The 16,458-nt window shown below is 50.8% G+C and overlaps 1 protein-coding gene across 1 annotated transcript in view; it reads left to right on the forward strand.

Annotated features, from left to right (window-relative positions):
• Positions 1-16,458, forward strand: part of HMCN1 (hemicentin 1) — a 161,192-nt gene that overhangs the window by 132,268 nt on the left and 12,466 nt on the right. Inside the window, exons 77-99 of the mRNA XM_017834940.1 lie at positions 135-242; positions 363-500; positions 649-783; positions 1,010-1,279; positions 1,767-1,957; positions 2,311-2,524; positions 3,000-3,134; positions 3,613-3,803; positions 4,476-4,557; positions 5,605-5,874; positions 6,356-6,526; positions 7,059-7,229; positions 8,403-8,573; positions 10,273-10,443; positions 10,704-10,874; positions 11,423-11,593; positions 11,811-11,960; positions 12,136-12,273; positions 12,587-12,708; positions 13,510-13,747; positions 14,561-14,623; positions 15,676-15,795; positions 16,053-16,187. Coding sequence (XP_017690429.1) covers positions 135-242; positions 363-500; positions 649-783; positions 1,010-1,279; positions 1,767-1,957; positions 2,311-2,524; positions 3,000-3,134; positions 3,613-3,803; positions 4,476-4,557; positions 5,605-5,874; positions 6,356-6,526; positions 7,059-7,229; positions 8,403-8,573; positions 10,273-10,443; positions 10,704-10,874; positions 11,423-11,593; positions 11,811-11,960; positions 12,136-12,273; positions 12,587-12,708; positions 13,510-13,747; positions 14,561-14,623; positions 15,676-15,795; positions 16,053-16,187 — 3,726 coding nt within the window. The remainder of the gene's footprint in view (positions 1-134; positions 243-362; positions 501-648; positions 784-1,009; positions 1,280-1,766; positions 1,958-2,310; positions 2,525-2,999; positions 3,135-3,612; positions 3,804-4,475; positions 4,558-5,604; positions 5,875-6,355; positions 6,527-7,058; positions 7,230-8,402; positions 8,574-10,272; positions 10,444-10,703; positions 10,875-11,422; positions 11,594-11,810; positions 11,961-12,135; positions 12,274-12,586; positions 12,709-13,509; positions 13,748-14,560; positions 14,624-15,675; positions 15,796-16,052; positions 16,188-16,458) is intronic.

Here is a 16,458-nt window from a genome sequence, read left to right on the forward strand (position 1 = left end):
CTCAGTGCAAACAACCCCCCGGAATCCCCTCTCCGATATCTCAGAATAAAAATATGGCCCTCCTGGGAGGGATGCTGAGGGAGAAGTGTGTGAGTAGAGGATGCAGCTTGTGTTTGATGCTGTCTGTGCCCCAGGAGCTGTGGAGGTGCCCTCTGCCCAGCTGGCCCACGCGGGCCGGTACACGTGCGTGGCCCGGAACGCCGCCGGCACTGCCCACAGGCACGTCACGCTGCACGTACAGGGTAAGGGGGGCTGCCAGCACACAGTGCTCATTCAACCTGCTCAGGTTATGCACTTTTAGTTATCTTCTGTATTTTTCTAGCCTTGAAGGTTCAGCCTGTTGCCTTTCCCTTTTTCCACAGAACCACCAGTTATCCAGGCTCAGCCGGGGGCGCTGGATGTCATCATGAACAATCCCATCGTGCTGCCGTGTGAGGCCACGGGCACCCCTCAGCCGGTGATCACGTGGCAAAAGGAGGGCATCAACATCATCACCTCAGGTATCCTAACCCTGAAACTCAACCTGCTTGCTGTGACTCAGGCACTGACATTCTTGTTTCTGATGTGCAGGCTTGGGTTCCTCCTGTCTATTTGTTTAAAAACAAAAACCAAACCCAAAGGGTCATACATTGCTTATATTTGTTTTAGGCAACAGTTACACGGTTCTTCCAAGTGGCAGTTTGCAGATTGCCAGAACAGCTGTGGAAGATGCTGGCACTTACATGTGCATTGCTCAGAATCCAGCTGGCACTGCTCTGGGGAAGATCAAACTGAAAGTTCAAGGTAAATCATCTTTAAACTCTTTCTGTTGGTCCAAACACAATTCTGAGCAATCGAAAGGGACCTGGTGCTTTCCTGTTTGCCATGACACTGAACAGAGCCCAGGAGGTTTATTCCCTTTAGTTCTGTGTCTACTTTAGGATCAAAATATGCTTTTAGGAGTATTTTCACTGAGAACAAAAGCATTCCATGTTTCTAATTCTTTAAGTAATTTCTTAATTCCTTTCAGTTCCTCCTGTTATCAAGTCCCACCCGAAGGAATATGTTGTTCCCGTTGATCAGTCTGTCACTCTGCAGTGTGAGGCTGAGGGCTCCCCTGGGCCGGAGATCAGCTGGCACAAGGATGGGCAGCAGATCCTGGAGTCGCTGAGGAGGAGGGTGCTGAGCACTGGTGCCCTGCAGATCGTGTTTGTGCAGCCCGGGGACAGTGGCCGCTACACCTGCACAGCCACCAACGCGGCGGGGTCCAGCTCCTCCAGCACCCAGCTGGCTGTGCACAGTAAGGCATTCCTGCTGGGATGGGGAGCCACTGCAACGGGCTGTCCAGGGAGGCTGTCGACTCCCCATCCCTGGAGGTGTCCAAGGCCGGGTTGGACAGGGATTGGAGCAACCTGGGCTGGTGGAAGGTGTCCCTGCCCAGGGCAGGGGGTGGAATGAGATGAGTTGGAAGATCCCTTCCAACCCAAACCATTCTGGGAATCTCTGATAAGTGGGATAGCGGGGAAACGATGAGTGACCTCATGGAAAGTAAGGAGCTGGGATGAACAGGAGGAGTTCAGGAAAATTGTGCAACTTAATAGGGGAGTGTTACTGGGTTGTAGTATCAGCCAGTTGCTTGAATTTAGGAATGTGGTCATTGGTGGTGTCACTGATGGAGATGGACAATACAGGAGATCCAGGCAGTGTTCCCTTCAGTCCAGTGTTGCCTTTACAGGAGTGCTGGGATAATGCACAGAGGTAAATCTTTGTAATAAACCTCTCCACAGTTCCCCCCAGGATCCGCAGCACGGACACACAGTACACGGTCACGGAGGACTCCCAGGCTGTCCTGTCCTGTGTGGCTGATGGGATTCCAGCACCAACAATAAACTGGAAGAAGGACAACATGCTGTTAACAGAGATAGTGGGAAAATACCAGACTGTGCCGGGTGGAGACCTCATTTTGGACAATGTTGTTGTAAGTTCCCTCAATCTAAGCTATTACTGGACAGGTTTGGCAGTGATAAAATCCACCTCTGGATTAGCCAAAGTTTTATTTTGATTTCTTGTTCCTAATATTACGAAGTCTTTATGAAAGTTTTGTTTTCCACTGAGGAGTAAAATCTGTGAAGAATTTGTAGTGGTAAATTCTCAGGAATGGTGAAAAGAAGTGTTGGTCATACTTCAAAAATTTAGAGAAGTGAAAGAGCTCAGCTGAGCATTTCTGCTGAATGCTTGTTCCAGACCTTTGGAGATTCTCCTCCTGTTAGGAGTTGCAGTGTTGTGTAGGATATATCACAGCTGAAATTGCCCCCACATGTTTCCTTGCAGCCTGAAGACTCTGGCAGTTACACCTGTGTGGCTGCCAATGCTGCCGGGGAGGACACACACACAGTCACCCTGACAGTCCATGTGCTGCCAGCCTTCACTGAACTGCCTGGAGATGTAGCTTTGACCAAAGGAGAGCAGCTCAGGTTAACCTGCAAAGCAACTGGGAGACCTGTACCCAAAATAACATGGACCTTCAACAATAACATCATTCCAGGTGGGTAACACCAGGTCCCTGGTGGTCATTCTGCTCCAGAGTTTTCTCCCATGCAGCATTGCAGGTAGTTTAAGGTAAGGAAGAAGAAAAATCTAGAGGGAATAAGCTTGTTAGTGATTGCGTGAGGAATATCTTCACTGTTATGCAATCATATAATTAAATGGCCTCTGAGACAAAGCTGTAAGGAAAATAATTAAGAAATTGTTCCTCTTCTATAGCCAACAATGTAGCACATTAAAACACTCAGTATCTGATGATGCTTACTCAGCATCCAGCAACTAATAAACAAAACTAAGGAACAACTTCAGTGAACAGATGCATGTGGGCAAATGTCATAGCAGTGGCTTTCTGTGCACTCCTGGGGTGTCTCAGAACTGCAGTGTCACGGGGCCCTGAGCAGTGCTGCTGAACAGAAACCCTCTGATGGCCTGTGTGTGTGAGGCCTGGCAGTGACCCTGTCCCTGTGCTCCCCCAGCTCAGTACGACGATGTCAATGGACACAGCGAGCTGCTCATCGACAGGGTCTCCAAGGACGACTCTGGCACCTACGTGTGCACAGCAGAGAACACAGTGGGCTCCATCAAAGCCATTGGCTTTGTGTATGTCAAAGGTATGTGAGGTGCCAGCAGCTGTAGGCACTGTTGGGCAGTTTCACAGAGCCAGCTGTTTGGAGAGTGGAGTTGGAATGCTTTGGGTTGGAAGAGTCTGTAAAACTCACCTCATTCCACCCCCTATCCTGGGCAGGGACACCTGCCACTAGCCCAGGTTGCTCCAAGCCCTGTCCAGCCTGGCCTTGGACACTTCCAGGGATCCAGGGGCAGCCACAGCTTCTCTGGGCAACCTGGGCCAGGGCCTCCCCACCCTCACAGGGAACAATTCCTTTCCAATATCCCATCTAACCCTGATTTCTCTCAGTTTAAAACCTTTCCCCCTAGCATTTGATACCTCATCTATGGCTAAATGGGAAACACTGAAACAGGTTGAAATTCCCACTTCAGAAAGTCCGAGGTGAATGATCCCAACCAGCAATCTCACTGAGTGCATTTTATTTTGCCTCTGCTGTTTCTTGGCCATCCCTGGTGTTCCAGAGCCCCCAGTGTTCAAGGGGGATTTCCACTCCAGCCGAATCGAGCCCTTGGGGGGCAATGCCATGTTGAACTGTGAGGTCAGGGGAGATCCCCCTCCAACCATCCAGTGGAGCAAGAAGGGAGTTGGGGTTCAGATCAGCAACAGGATCCGACAGCTTATCAACGGTTCCCTCGCCATCTACGGCACCGTGGTGAGTCCTGCTCTGCTGCCAGGAGCTTCTGTCTTGTACTTGTATTACTCAAAGTGTTCCAAATCACATCATTTGGAAAGAGTGAGGCTACACATTTAATCCACTTTTGCTTTTACCTTTAACTAGTGTTTTAATTCAGGCTAGAATTAGACTCGAAGTACTGAGACCAAAAAAGAACAGGGGGTCATAGTTCTCTTTGGTTGTCAGAAGAACTGAATCTATGTGCTAATTGTTGGTGTGCTGGTCGTGCCCAATTAAATGGGACTTTTGCTTTTAACCTTAGAAGCCCCTGGATTCTACAAAGTCAGGTCAGCAAGTGCATTCTCCTTGTGCAAATACCTCAGCATCTAAATTCCTAATATGAAGAATAAGGCCTTTTTTTTCCCATTAACTCTTGTCTGTGTTTTGAAATGGGGTTAAAAACAGCAACTCCCTTGAGTTTCTTTAAGTTTAAAAAATTAATTTGATCATCAGCATGAAGGAGTTGAAGGAAATTAGAAATGGAATAATAAAAATAATGCACCACATTAGCTTACTGTTAATAAAGGCAAAATGTTGAGGTACTCCAGGATCTAATAGCAGAACCCTTCAGATCCAGGGAGTGCTGCCTTGAGTCACAGAAAATTCCCCCTCCGGAGGGGCTCTGAACAGTGACCCCGTTTTGTTCTCCAGAACGACGATGCTGGTGACTACAAGTGCGTGGCTACCAACGAGGCCGGGGTGGTGGAGCGCAGCCTGACCCTCACGCTGCAGAGTAAGGCTCAGGGAGGGCAGTGCCACAGATGGGGTGATCGCCTGCCCGTGGGTAGTGGAGGCAGCTCCCAGGGAAGGTTTGGAGTCTGGGCAATGCCCTGTAGGTTAAGACTTGTCTCATCTTTCATAAAGTCGTAGAAGGGCTTGGGTTGGAAGGGACTTCAAAGATCACCTGCCATGGGCAGGGACACCTTCCACTAGACCAGGTTGCTCCAACTTGGCCTTGAGACTTCCAGGGATGGGGCAGCCACAGCTTCTCTGGGCTGTGAGAATTTTCATCATGAATATTTAAGTGTCTGGTCTAAGCTGTGATTAAAGTTAAAGAAGGATGCAGAAGGGGATTGAGACTCATCTTAGAAACCAACTTTGAGCAGAGCAACTTCAGGCCTTCTGAAGGGCCTGTTTCTCTTGGTTAACTAGAGAGGATTTCTAGACCCTGGATTGAACTAGACCCTCAGCTTCTAAAGTAAGAAATTTATGGGAGATGAATCCCAGTTTTTAGTGACGATGTTTTGTTTTTGGCAGAAATAATATGGTAAATTTTTTTTTTTTTTTTTTGCTACTGGGAGAATTTCTAAACATCCCCTTCCTACTGTAGCCTCAGGCACCGTGGGTCTGTTACTTATGTCTTAGTTGCTTCTGGACATGATTAACAGTATCGTCCTGTTTTATAAAAAACCCCACATTTTAGCAATAAAGATGACAGTGTGCTCTTATAGTGGGGCCCCAATCCCAGCTTTGGTCCTCAGATGTTAAACCACGTTAAACTGGCCTATTGTGTGCACTGTAACGTGTGTCTGTTTGGTGGCACCTGGGGACATGGTTTAGTGGTGAACATGGTGGGTTGATGATTGGACTTGATCTCAAAGGTCTTTTCCAGCCTTAAGGATCCCATGATTCTGTTTTACCAGTGGAAGAGCAAGAATAATAATTTTAGTCGAAGTGAACTGACGTAAGGTTTCTTTGTGCCCGTTCTGCCCAACCCTTTGACCTGAAGTCAGCAAGGAGCTGTATGCAGTGCTGTTGCCTGAAGATCTGTCCCTTGCAGGCCCCCCGGTGATCACCGTGGAGCCCGTGGGCACCGTTGTGGACGCCGGTGCCACGGCCCTGCTGCACTGCCAGGCCAGGGGGGAGCCTGCCCCTGCCATCAGCTGGTCCCGGCAGGGCCAGCCCGTGGTGGGCGACGACAGGGTGGCCGTGCTGTCCAACGGGTCCCTGCGCGTGGCGGCCGCGCGGCGCGAGGACACGGCCCCCTACGAGTGCGTGGCCAGGAACCTCCTGGGGTCCGTCCTCGTCAGAGTGCCCCTCACCGTCCAGGGTACGTGCACAGCCCAGCAAACGGTGGCTCCACACCGGGACATTACGGCCTTCCCTGAGGTCCAGTGGGGCCAGGATTTTATCCTACCCACGTTTTATGGATAAGAGATTCCATCTTATCTTCCTTATAAGGTCTAAGTTAAGCCTTGTCTGAGATGTCAGTGGGATTCTGTTTCATGACGTTTGATTCCATTATACTCATCCTGCTGGGTGAGGCAGAGGGTGTGGAGTGAGAGACATAAATAATAATGGAAAGGGTCTGGAACCCATGCTCAGAACACATCACTGAACTGTGCCTCTAAAGAGCAGCCTTTAGGAGCATAAGCAATAATTGTCTGTGAGCTGCAGGAAGATATTTTTGCAGTAGTGAAGACATGAAGTGAGTTTGATTTCCAAGGGTGGCTCAGGGAGAGCATTTTTCACTCATCTAAGAGAGTTTTAAGCACAAGCACGTTCCAAGCAGCCTCCCTGTTCCCCTGCAGTGCACGGAGGGTTCTCCCCATGGCTGGAATGGCGGGCGTGCAGCGTCACCTGTGGCCAGGGGGTCCAGGAGCGGGTCCGGCAGTGCAACAACCCCCTCCCGGCCAACGGGGGCAGGAGCTGCGAGGGGCCCGGCACCGACGTGCGCAGCTGCCACAGCAGGCCCTGCCCAGGTACTCCTCTGCCACAGCTGGAACCCCACAGTGGCCTGGGTTGGGAGGGACCTCAATGAGCATCTCATTCCACCCCTGCCATGGGCAGGGACACCTTCCAATAGCCCAGGTTGCACCTGGCCCTGGACACTTCCAGGGATCCAGGGACAGCCACAGCTTCTCTGGGCAACCTGTGCCAGGGCCTCAGCACCCTCACAGGGAACAATTCCTTCCCAGTATCCCATCTAACCCTGCCCTCTAGCAGTTTAAAACCATTCCCCCATGTCCTGTCACTGTCTGCCCATGTTAAAAGTCTCTCTCCCTCTGTTTTATAAGCCCTGTTTAAGTATCAAAAGGCCACAGTGAATTGATACTTTTAGTGTGCCTTGTGTTGTGTCCGGGCAATGAATCATCACCATCACAGATCTTCATGGCAGATTCATTTTTCTAAGCAGTTGGAACTGATTGTGTCTTTCATGTAAAGAAAGAGGAATTTTCATTAAATACCAAAAACTGTTGTTTAAAGAAAACTGGGGGTGTTTCTGTTTCCCAGTGGATGGCAGCTGGTCGGAGTGGGGGCCGTGGGAAGAGTGTTCCAAGAGCTGTGGACACGGCAACAGGACCAGGAGCAGGACCTGCAGTGCCCCCCCGGCCCAGCACGGGGGACAGCCCTGCAAGGGCAGTGCTGTGGAGTCAGTCATGTGCAATGTCAAGCCTTGCCCAGGTAAGACACGAGGAATTTAAGTTATTTGCACAAGGGGTGTCATATATACATTTCTTTTTTTCTCCAAACCCAAATTCTCTCAGCTTATTTAAGTTGGAATTGTATTTTTTTTGTTTTAAAATTGGTTGTAATTCACTGAATGGCACTAGTTCTTGGAAACAGGAATCACAAAAGTAATGGCAAGGAATATTCTCAGCAATTTTTTTTTTTTTACATCACTAAAAAGTAAATTTTGTATTTTGATGTTTTCCAGTACTTGATACTCACATTCTCACAGAGTAAATTCACCGCTCTCAACCTCTTCTGCAAAGCCAGTTAAAAAAAAAACCAAACCCAAATCACCAACTATTTAAAAGCCATGTAAATAATTATCATTGGTAATTTAATACCTTACCTGTATATTTTCCTTTGTTGTTTTAATTTTCTGCCACATCTTCCTGCTAACTATTTGAATGTTCAGGTTTCCTTCCTGTCTCATTACTTCCTATGTTGGAGAGGTTGTAGTTTATTCAGAACCTTCACCACTGAGAGGTTCCCTTCTGTACAATTTTCACTGTATTGATTTTTCCCTTTTTCCTGAACTCATGATTCCAAATGTTCATCCATGGGCCTGAGACTTATTTCTCTAGATTTTGGCAGCAGAATCAGCTCTGGCTCTGGAGCTGTGTGCCAGCTTTGGCCAGGCTCAGACCTCCAGCCCATCCAGGGAACTTGGGAGATGTCAGATTGATCAAGTGTTCACAGGATCACAGCTATGCTGATTTGGAGCCACAAGGACCATCCAGCCCTGCTCCCAGCCCTGCACAGACACCCCAACAGTCCCACCCTGTCCCTCAGAGCGTTGTCCAAACCCTCCTGGAGCTCTGGCAGCCTTGGGGCCGTGCCCACTGCCCTGGGGAGCCTGGGCAGTGCCAACCACCCTCTGGGGGAAGAGCCTTTTCCTGATACCTCCCCTGACACAACTTCAGGCCATTCCCTCGGGTCTTGTCAGCTCTGTTGTTCCAAGGTCACGGCGAGGTGATGCATTAAAAACCAAACCGCTGACCCATTTCAGCTGTTGCTCGAGGCAGACGTTTCCAGGGCACGCTCAGGGTGTGTGCTGTTGCTGCTGTGGTGTTGAGCAGCTCCTGAGGAGCGGTGTGATGTGTGATGTGCTGTGTGCTGCCGTTGCAGTGGCCGGGGAGTGGAGCCCGTGGCTGCCGTGGGGCCCGTGCAGCGAGACGTGCGGGCAGGGCACGCAGCGGCGGGCGCGGCTCTGTGCCAGCCCGGCCCCCGCGCACGGCGGGCAGCGCTGCCGCGGCCCCGACACCCAGCTGCAGCTGTGCCAGCGGAGACACTGCCCAGGTGAGGGGACACTGCTCACCGTCTGTCTGCTCCTTTGTGTTTGACACTGCCAGCTCTAAACGGGGGTACTGAACAAATTCCCCCTCGAGGCTTTTACTGTCCTGGCCCCGTCACATGTTCAGCCTCCCTCTATAGACCCTAGAGATGGGATTTCTTCTCCTGTCCTTGCTTCTCTTCCTTTACCCCAAAAAAGCAGCAATTTAAATCCTTGGCAGTTAAATTACAGGTTTCCTAAACATTTTTTTTTTAATTTTTCCTAGGATCTGTTTTTCATTTATCCTTTCCTTCCACATTTTCAGTGAGTCCTTCATGAGCGGATAGGAAAACTCACGATTTTGAAACAGGACCTCTATATTTGGCTGAGTGCAGGGATAACAAAGGGAAGTTCCATGGAGTGGAATGTGGAGTAGCTCAGACTGAGCCTTCTGGCTTCATGCTCCATTTTTCACATGCCAGATCCTGCGCTGAGTCCCCACTGTGACTACAGCTGGTGGGAGGGAGAACTGCCCTCGTGGTAGTGGAGCACCCAAGGGCCTGATGTTACACGTTTATACAGCTCTGTGTGCTGCTGCTGAGGATGCTGTTGCTTGCAAATGGCTTGAGACTACTCAGCCTCTTAGTCCCCAGCTCCAGTGCTCACATGGATGTGATTGTGCCAGTTTGTGTCACCACATGTTAGGAGATCAGAGCCCCCTGTGCTCAACTGCTCAGACCTGCCCCACGTGAGATCCCTGAGTAGCAATGTCCGTTGGTGCTGGATGTTGTTATCCAAACTGCAGAACCAGTCAGTCACAGGTGGGTTAGGAAGGGGGTGGAGAAGGTGGTGATGGCTCCATCTTCAGACAGTGCAGCTGCAGCCAGAGGACCAGGATTCTGGTCAGGCTTATGGGTTATTTAAAAGACAGGTCATCTCTTTCTCTCTGTCACTCCTGGAAATCATAGAATCATGGAATGATGGGTTGAGTTGGGAGGGACTTAAAGCTCATCCAGTTCCAACCTCCTGCCATGGGCAGGGACACCTTCCACTAGCCCAGCTTGCTCCAACCTGGCCTTGGACACTTCCAGGGATCCAGGGGCAGCCACAGCTTCTCTGGGCAACCTGTGCCAGGGCCTCCCCACCCTCACAGGGAAGGATTTCCCCCCAGTATCCCATCTGACCCTGTCCTGTGGCACTGGGAAGCCATTCCCTCTTGTCCTGTCCCTCCAGGCCCATGTCCAAAGTCCCTCTCCAGCTCTCCTGGAGCCCCTTTAGGCACTGGAAGGGTGCAATAATGTCACTCTGGATTATTCTCTCCAGGCTGAACAATCCCAACTCTCCCCTTTCCTCCTAGCAGAGCTGCTCCATCCCTCTGCTCCTCTGGACTCTCTCCAGCAGCTCCATGTCCTTGCTGTGCTGTTCCCCAGGGCTGGAGCAGCTCTGCAGGGGGGTCTCACCTTGGGGGGCAGAATCCCCCCCTGCCCTGCTGCCCACACTGGGGGATCAGCCCAGGGCATGGGGGTTTTGGGGCTGCCAGTGCACGTGGATGGGTCATGTCCATCCCTCATCCAGCAGAACCCCCAGGTCCCTGTGTAGGAATGCCTGCGTAGCCGAGATGTTCTGGAGTCTGTGACCTCCCCCGGTCAGTTTTCCTGAGGTAGCACTGCTTTGCTTTGTCATTCCCGCAGTCAGACTGTAACTGTGCCGTGCCTCTGTCCGCAGTGGATGGGAAGTGGGCCCCCTGGAGCAGCTGGAGCGCCTGCGGCGTGTCCTGTGGGGGGGGCAGTAGGCAGAGGACGCGGCTCTGCTCGGACCCGGCCCCGCAGTTCGGGGGACACAAGTGTGAAGGGAGTGACGTTCAGATGGATTTCTGCAACAGCGATCCCTGCCCCAGTAAGTGCTCCGGGTCGGGCTGCTCACCCCCTCCCTGGCTTTGGGGGAGTGCAGGAGGGGAGGGATGCACTGCACAAGTCACACACTCCCACAACAACCAGGGGGCTGAACGGATCCCTTTCTTAGCTCTGGTTCTTTTTATTTTGGGAAAAGAGATTAAGAAGTTACTCTCCAGTAGAAGTGTTTTCCTTGCTTTACTGTCTGGTTTTAAATAACTGTTATTAAGAGGAAGACAGATGAGATGTGACTTATTTTTCCAGTCCACGGCAACTGGGGCCCGTGGGGCAGCTGGGGCAGCTGCAGCCGGACGTGCGGGGGGGGCCAGGCCCGGCGGCACCGCAGCTGCGACAACCCGCGGCCCGCCAGCGGCGGCAGGGGCTGCGCCGGGCCCGACCTGCAGAGCCAGAGGTGCAGCACCGACCCGTGCCCAGGTGAGTGCTCACTGCCCCAGGGCCAATGCAGCTGGCCCTGGAAGGCATCCCATAACGTGTGGAAGGAATGTAGGACAGCCCTGGAAGTGTCCAAGGCCAGGCTGGACGGGGCTTGGAGCGACCTGGGCTGGTGGAAGGTGTCCCTGCCCATGGCAGGGGGTGGAACTGGATGAGCTTTAAGGCCCCTTTCCACCCAAACCTTCTGAGATTCTGTGAAAATCCTTATAATTCCTTATGATTTCATACAATCTAATAATCCTCTGCCTTTTTAAATGACTGTCACCTGAGAAGGATTTTGCCCTTCACATGTTAGATTTTCCCAAAAGGAGAGGGAATAAATCAAACCAGGACATAGCATATGAAAATGTCTCTTCCACTGTGTTTCTGAGGGAGAAGGTTCACACCTGCCCACTAAGGTGGTTTGGTCATCCTTTGAACTATTCCTTTAACACACTGGTTCCCTCAAGAAGTAATGAACTTGAGCATAACCGATGCAGCCTGAAACATTTAAACTTTAAAATGGCTTTCTTCGTTCTCCGTTTCTCCAGTGGATGGGAACTGGGGGCACTGGCAGCCGTGGAGCCCGTGCTCTGCCTCCTGTGGAGGGGGAGAGCAGAGCCGGGTACGCCTGTGCAGCAGCCCCGCCCCATCGAACCGCGGCCGGCCCTGCCCCGGGGACTCCTCCCAGATATCCCGGTGCAACACCCAAGCGTGTCCCGGTGAGTTCATTTACAGCTTGTGCGGTGTGGGGAAAGCCTGTGGCTCTCCTGATTTCACTGGTGCTCTCTCATGTCTTGCCCAACTGACCGAGTAATTTAATTTTTTGGGCTTAAACCTCCCTTGCAATTTAAGCTCAATTCAATCTCCCCTACAATATCCAACAGCACACATCATGTGGCCCATTTTTTTCCCTCCCTCCTTCCCCCCTCTGCACAGGTGGGCCTGCCCGTGCCAAGGGCAGCATCATTGGCAACATTAATGATGTGGAATTTGGGATTGCTTTCCTGAACGCCACGGTGACGGACAGCCCAGACTCTGACACCAGAGTCATACAGGCAAAGATCACAAACGTCCCTCGGAGCATTGGTAGGCTTTTTCACTTTTATCACTTTTTTTTTTGCTCTGAGTACACCAATACATCCTGTCTTCTGGTTTAGATCTGAAGGGTTACCTTAGTTTTAGGTCTGCATTCACTCTTGGGGATGTGGGTCCTGTGATGTTCAGATTAAAGCTCCCTGATGTTCTGTGGTCATTCTTTCAGGCCCAGCTATGAGAAAGCTCGTTTCTATACTCAGCCCAGTTTATTGGACAACTGCCAAAGAAATTGGGGAAGCAATGAACGGGTTCACGCTCACTGATGCCGTCTTCAAGAGAGAAACTCAAGTGGAGTTTGCAACTGGTGAGTTCCCTGGGATAGACCAGCTCTTTCCGTGTCCATTATGCTGGATAGATCCTGCATTTCTTAAAAAATTGCACAGGACCATTGCTGAAACTTGAGTCTTGTGCTCACAGCAGTATTTTCTGAGTGTGTCTGAGGCTTAAATACAGCTTTTAGAGCTGTGGTTTGAAACATGCCATGGTTTTGATGGTAGTACCCCTTAGAAAATGCAAGTATAAAATAGCTCGTCAGGGGATTCCCGTTCCGATGCCCTGTGGTAACGGGAGTCTCTGGTTGGGAAGCTGGACACACCAAGGTGCTCTGCAATCCCCAGGTGAGATCCTGCGGCTGACGCACGTGGCGCGGGGCCTGGACTCCGACGGGGCCCTGCTCCTGGACGTGGTTGTGAGCGGCCACGTGCTGCAGCTCCCGGCCCTGGCTGATGTCAACGTGAAGGTAAAGCTGCCATCCCTCCCTCCTCTCCTTCCTCCCTCCCTCCCTCCTCATCTAGGGAAAAGCAGTAAACACTGACTCCTGAAAACTGTTGTACTGTATGTGGCTTGTTTTATGCCTGCTTTAACTGACAGATGCTGATGTTGCCTTTGAAAGCAAAAAGTCGTCATCAGGCAGGTGATGTTGGTCTCTCAAGAATCTGAGATGTTGGCAGGTGGTGCTGAGAAGGGTCTTCAGGGTAGTTATTGCAGGCACATTGGTGTTGCTTTTGATAGAGCTGGAAAGGGGCATTTTAACCTCTCTGACTTAGTCATTAGTTAGTGGTAGTTGACCAGTATTTCTCTGTGTTAATCCCACTGTACGATAAATATACATAAAGTTGTTGATATTTTGCTGCACTGCAATGTACTGTATGTCCAATATTTATACCTCTTTTTAGTGGCAGAATTTTTCTCTACTGCGTGTTTATTTAGCACGTTTGTCAGCGTCTGACTTAGAATACAAATAAAATATTCTGACCTGAAAAGACTGTTATTAAAGAGTAGGATCATTTTCAGGTTTTTGGCAGTGCTGTGGCCTCCATCATCAGGCTCCTCAGTACATCAGTCTGTATCTTGTTTAAAGAAATGCACCAGGTGCTGTTAAGGTTCAGCAGTTAAAACAAGAGTGGAAAGGACATGTGTGTGTGAAATACCATTTGTTCAGATCAAACCCTTTCTCTGAAGTCTCATGCAACTTTCAAATGCAAGATGGCCCAGGTTTTGGCTGCACTCAGCAGCTGATGCCCAAATCCTGCTGTTCCAGGATTACACCGAGGACTACATCCAGACGGGCCCGGGGCAGCTGTACGCCCACTCCACCCGGCTCTTCACCATGGATGGAGTCAGCGTTCCCTACACCTGGAACCACACCGTCACCTACGACTACACCAAGGGCAAGATGCCCTTCCTGGTGGAAACACTCCATGCTTCCTCCATTGCAGCGGACTACAACCCACTGGAAGAAGCTGTGGCTTTCAAAATCCAGGCTTCCATTGCAAAAGGTACTGTTCTAGTCTTTCCCAGAAATCAAACAATGGCAAAATAATGTCTTCTTCTCCTAGAATTCATTCCTTGTAGCCTCAAAAGGAAATTCTTTGAAAGTTGGGTAACTTTCTTGTAGATCTTGAGACCTACCTGTCTCATTAATGTACCCACAGACTAACACGTAAGAGCTATTGCGGTTTGCGCTTCCTTCACCCCTGGTCCTCACCACACTGCCAACGGCATCCCCAGCAGCCTCAGAGTTAACCTGAAATAGTTCCATTTCCTTGCATGTCCCTTTCATTCTCTAAAATGAAATTATCATGCAAACCCAGAGTGGTTTGGGTTGGAATGGACTTTGAGGTCCATCCAGTCCCACCCCCTGCCAAGGGTGGGGACACCTTCCACCAGACCAGATTGCTCCAAGCCCTGTCCAACCTGTTGCTTTTCTATAGGGTCAGGGTGCTTTTGTGTGGTGGGTTTTATGTTTGGGTTTGTGTTCCCATACCTACTAAGAAAAAGGACTGTGTATTTTCTCCCCCCAGCAAAACCCACATAAATATAAATCAGGTAGTAATGAGGTGGAACTTGCAGTCACTCCAAGAGGAACCTCCACACACCATTTGATGTTATTCAAACCAGCATAAAACATGTACTACTGACTTTTACAGCCCAAGCAGAAAAACTACTAAAGGCTGGATTTAAAAGTTTCTGTTTTGGTGTTCAAGTATAGTAAATACTTTATAAATAGCTGGGCTGCAATTCTTAATGCTAAAGTAGTAAAATGGCCGTATTTTTATCCCCAAGTAACGTGTGCTTCCTTTACTATCCAGGGGATCGCAGCAACCAGTGCCCCGCTGGGTTTGGTTTGGACTCTTCTGGGCCTTACTGCTCAGGTACTGATGGACAGGGGTGGTGTAATCACAGACTCACGGGGTGGGGGGAAGGCACCTTAAAACTCATCCCACCCTCTGCCACAGGCAGGATCACCTTCCACCAGCCCAGGTTGCTCCAAGCCCCGTCCAAGCTGGCCTTGGACCCTTCCAGGGATGGGGCAGCCACAGCTTCTCTGGGCAACCTGTGCCAGGGCCTTACTCACACGGAAGAGTTTCTTCCCAGTATCCCATCTAACCTGCCCTCTGGCAGTGGGAAGCCATTCTCTGTGTCCTGTCCCTCCATTTCCTTGTCCCAAGTCCCTCTCCAGCTCTCTCGGAGCCCCTTCAGGTACTGGAAGGCTGCAATAAGGTCACTCTGGAGCCTTCTCTTCTCCCAGCCTGTGTCCAGAGCAGAGGTGCTCCAGCCCTTGGAGCATCTCCATCACCTCCTCTGGACCTGCTCTCAGAGGTCCGTGTCTGTCTGGTACTGAGATCTCCAGAGCTGGACACAGTGCTCGCCCCCGGGACCTACATCACCTTTAGTCAGAGTTTCAAACCATGCAGTACTTCAGAAAGTGTCAGTGCCATTGACAAAGGGTGTGGATCCAATGGCAGATGAAGACTTTGATTCTCTCCTCACCCAGAATGTGAGTAGTGCCAGAGAGCCTTTTCCTCAGTCCCTCAGATACACCTGAGGGACACTGAGCCTCAGCACCTGCAGAGCAAGGAAGGACTTACCTTGGCAACCCAGACCACAGCCCACAGGTTCCTGCTGGGGAACCTATTGGATGGTTCTCTCCACCTCCATCCTGCTGGAAGGGTGTGAGCATTCTGGCTGTCTCTCTAGCTGACTGAGTCATGCTTGGTTTAGGGAGCAATCATCTGAGATACTTCATTGGCTTACTGTATTGGCCCTGGAAGGTTGTCCATGAAGGGAGTTGTACAGAAGCTGCTCCATTACTGGGTCCAGTTTTGCCCTGTGGCTTTACCAGTCACACACCTCTGAGGAAGGGTTGCTCTGGTGCAGTTTCTTGTGAAGTCTCACTGGGTTTGCAAACGTTTCCTTGTTCCAGATGAAGATGAATGTGCTGTGGGAAATCCTTGCTCCCATACCTGTCATAACACCGTGGGATCCTACTACTGCTCCTGTCCCAAAGGCCTCACTATCTCTGCCGACGGGAGGACGTGTCAGGGTAAGAGAGGTGCTGCTGGGGACAGGTCGGCTACAAAGCGCCCCTTAAATACTTTAAGGCCTTAAAATGCCTTAAAAGTCACTCACATTGCTAAGGAAAGGTTCTATTTAGGCCATTTCTCATTACAAGAATGCAATTTCTTGGTGGTATTGTAATTATTTCATCCCTGAATGAAATCAGCTAGTATTTCTAGCTGCTCCCGCTCAGGGTGCTGTGTTCCGTTGTGCTGGGGGTTTTCAGGTTGTTTGTCATTCCAGACATTGATGAGTGTGCGCTGGGAGGGCACAGCTGCCACCCTGGCCAGGAGTGTGAGAATGTCATGGGCTCCTTCCGCTGCGTGGTCCGGTGTGGGAGCGGCTTCCGGAGAACGGCCGACGGCTTCGGCTGCCAGGGTATGGGGGCTTGGGGTTCGTTTGGGGTACATGGGGGTTTGGGGTTGGGTTTGGGGTACATGGGGGCTTGGGGTTGGGTTTGGGGTACACGGGGGGTTTGGGATACACGGGGGTTTGGGGTTGGATTCAGGGTACACGGGGGTTTGGGGTTGGATTCGGGGTACACAGAGGTTTGGGGGTTGGGTTCGGGGTACACGGGGGTTTGGGGTTGGGTTCGGGGTACACGGGGGTTTGGGGTTGGGTTTTGGGGTACATGGGGGTTTGGGGTTGG

This window comes from Lepidothrix coronata, unplaced genomic scaffold, assembly GCF_001604755.1.
Source record: "Lepidothrix coronata isolate B3197 unplaced genomic scaffold, Lepidothrix_coronata-1.0 Scaffold246, whole genome shotgun sequence".
Classification (NCBI taxonomy): domain Eukaryota; kingdom Metazoa; phylum Chordata; class Aves; order Passeriformes; family Pipridae; genus Lepidothrix; species Lepidothrix coronata.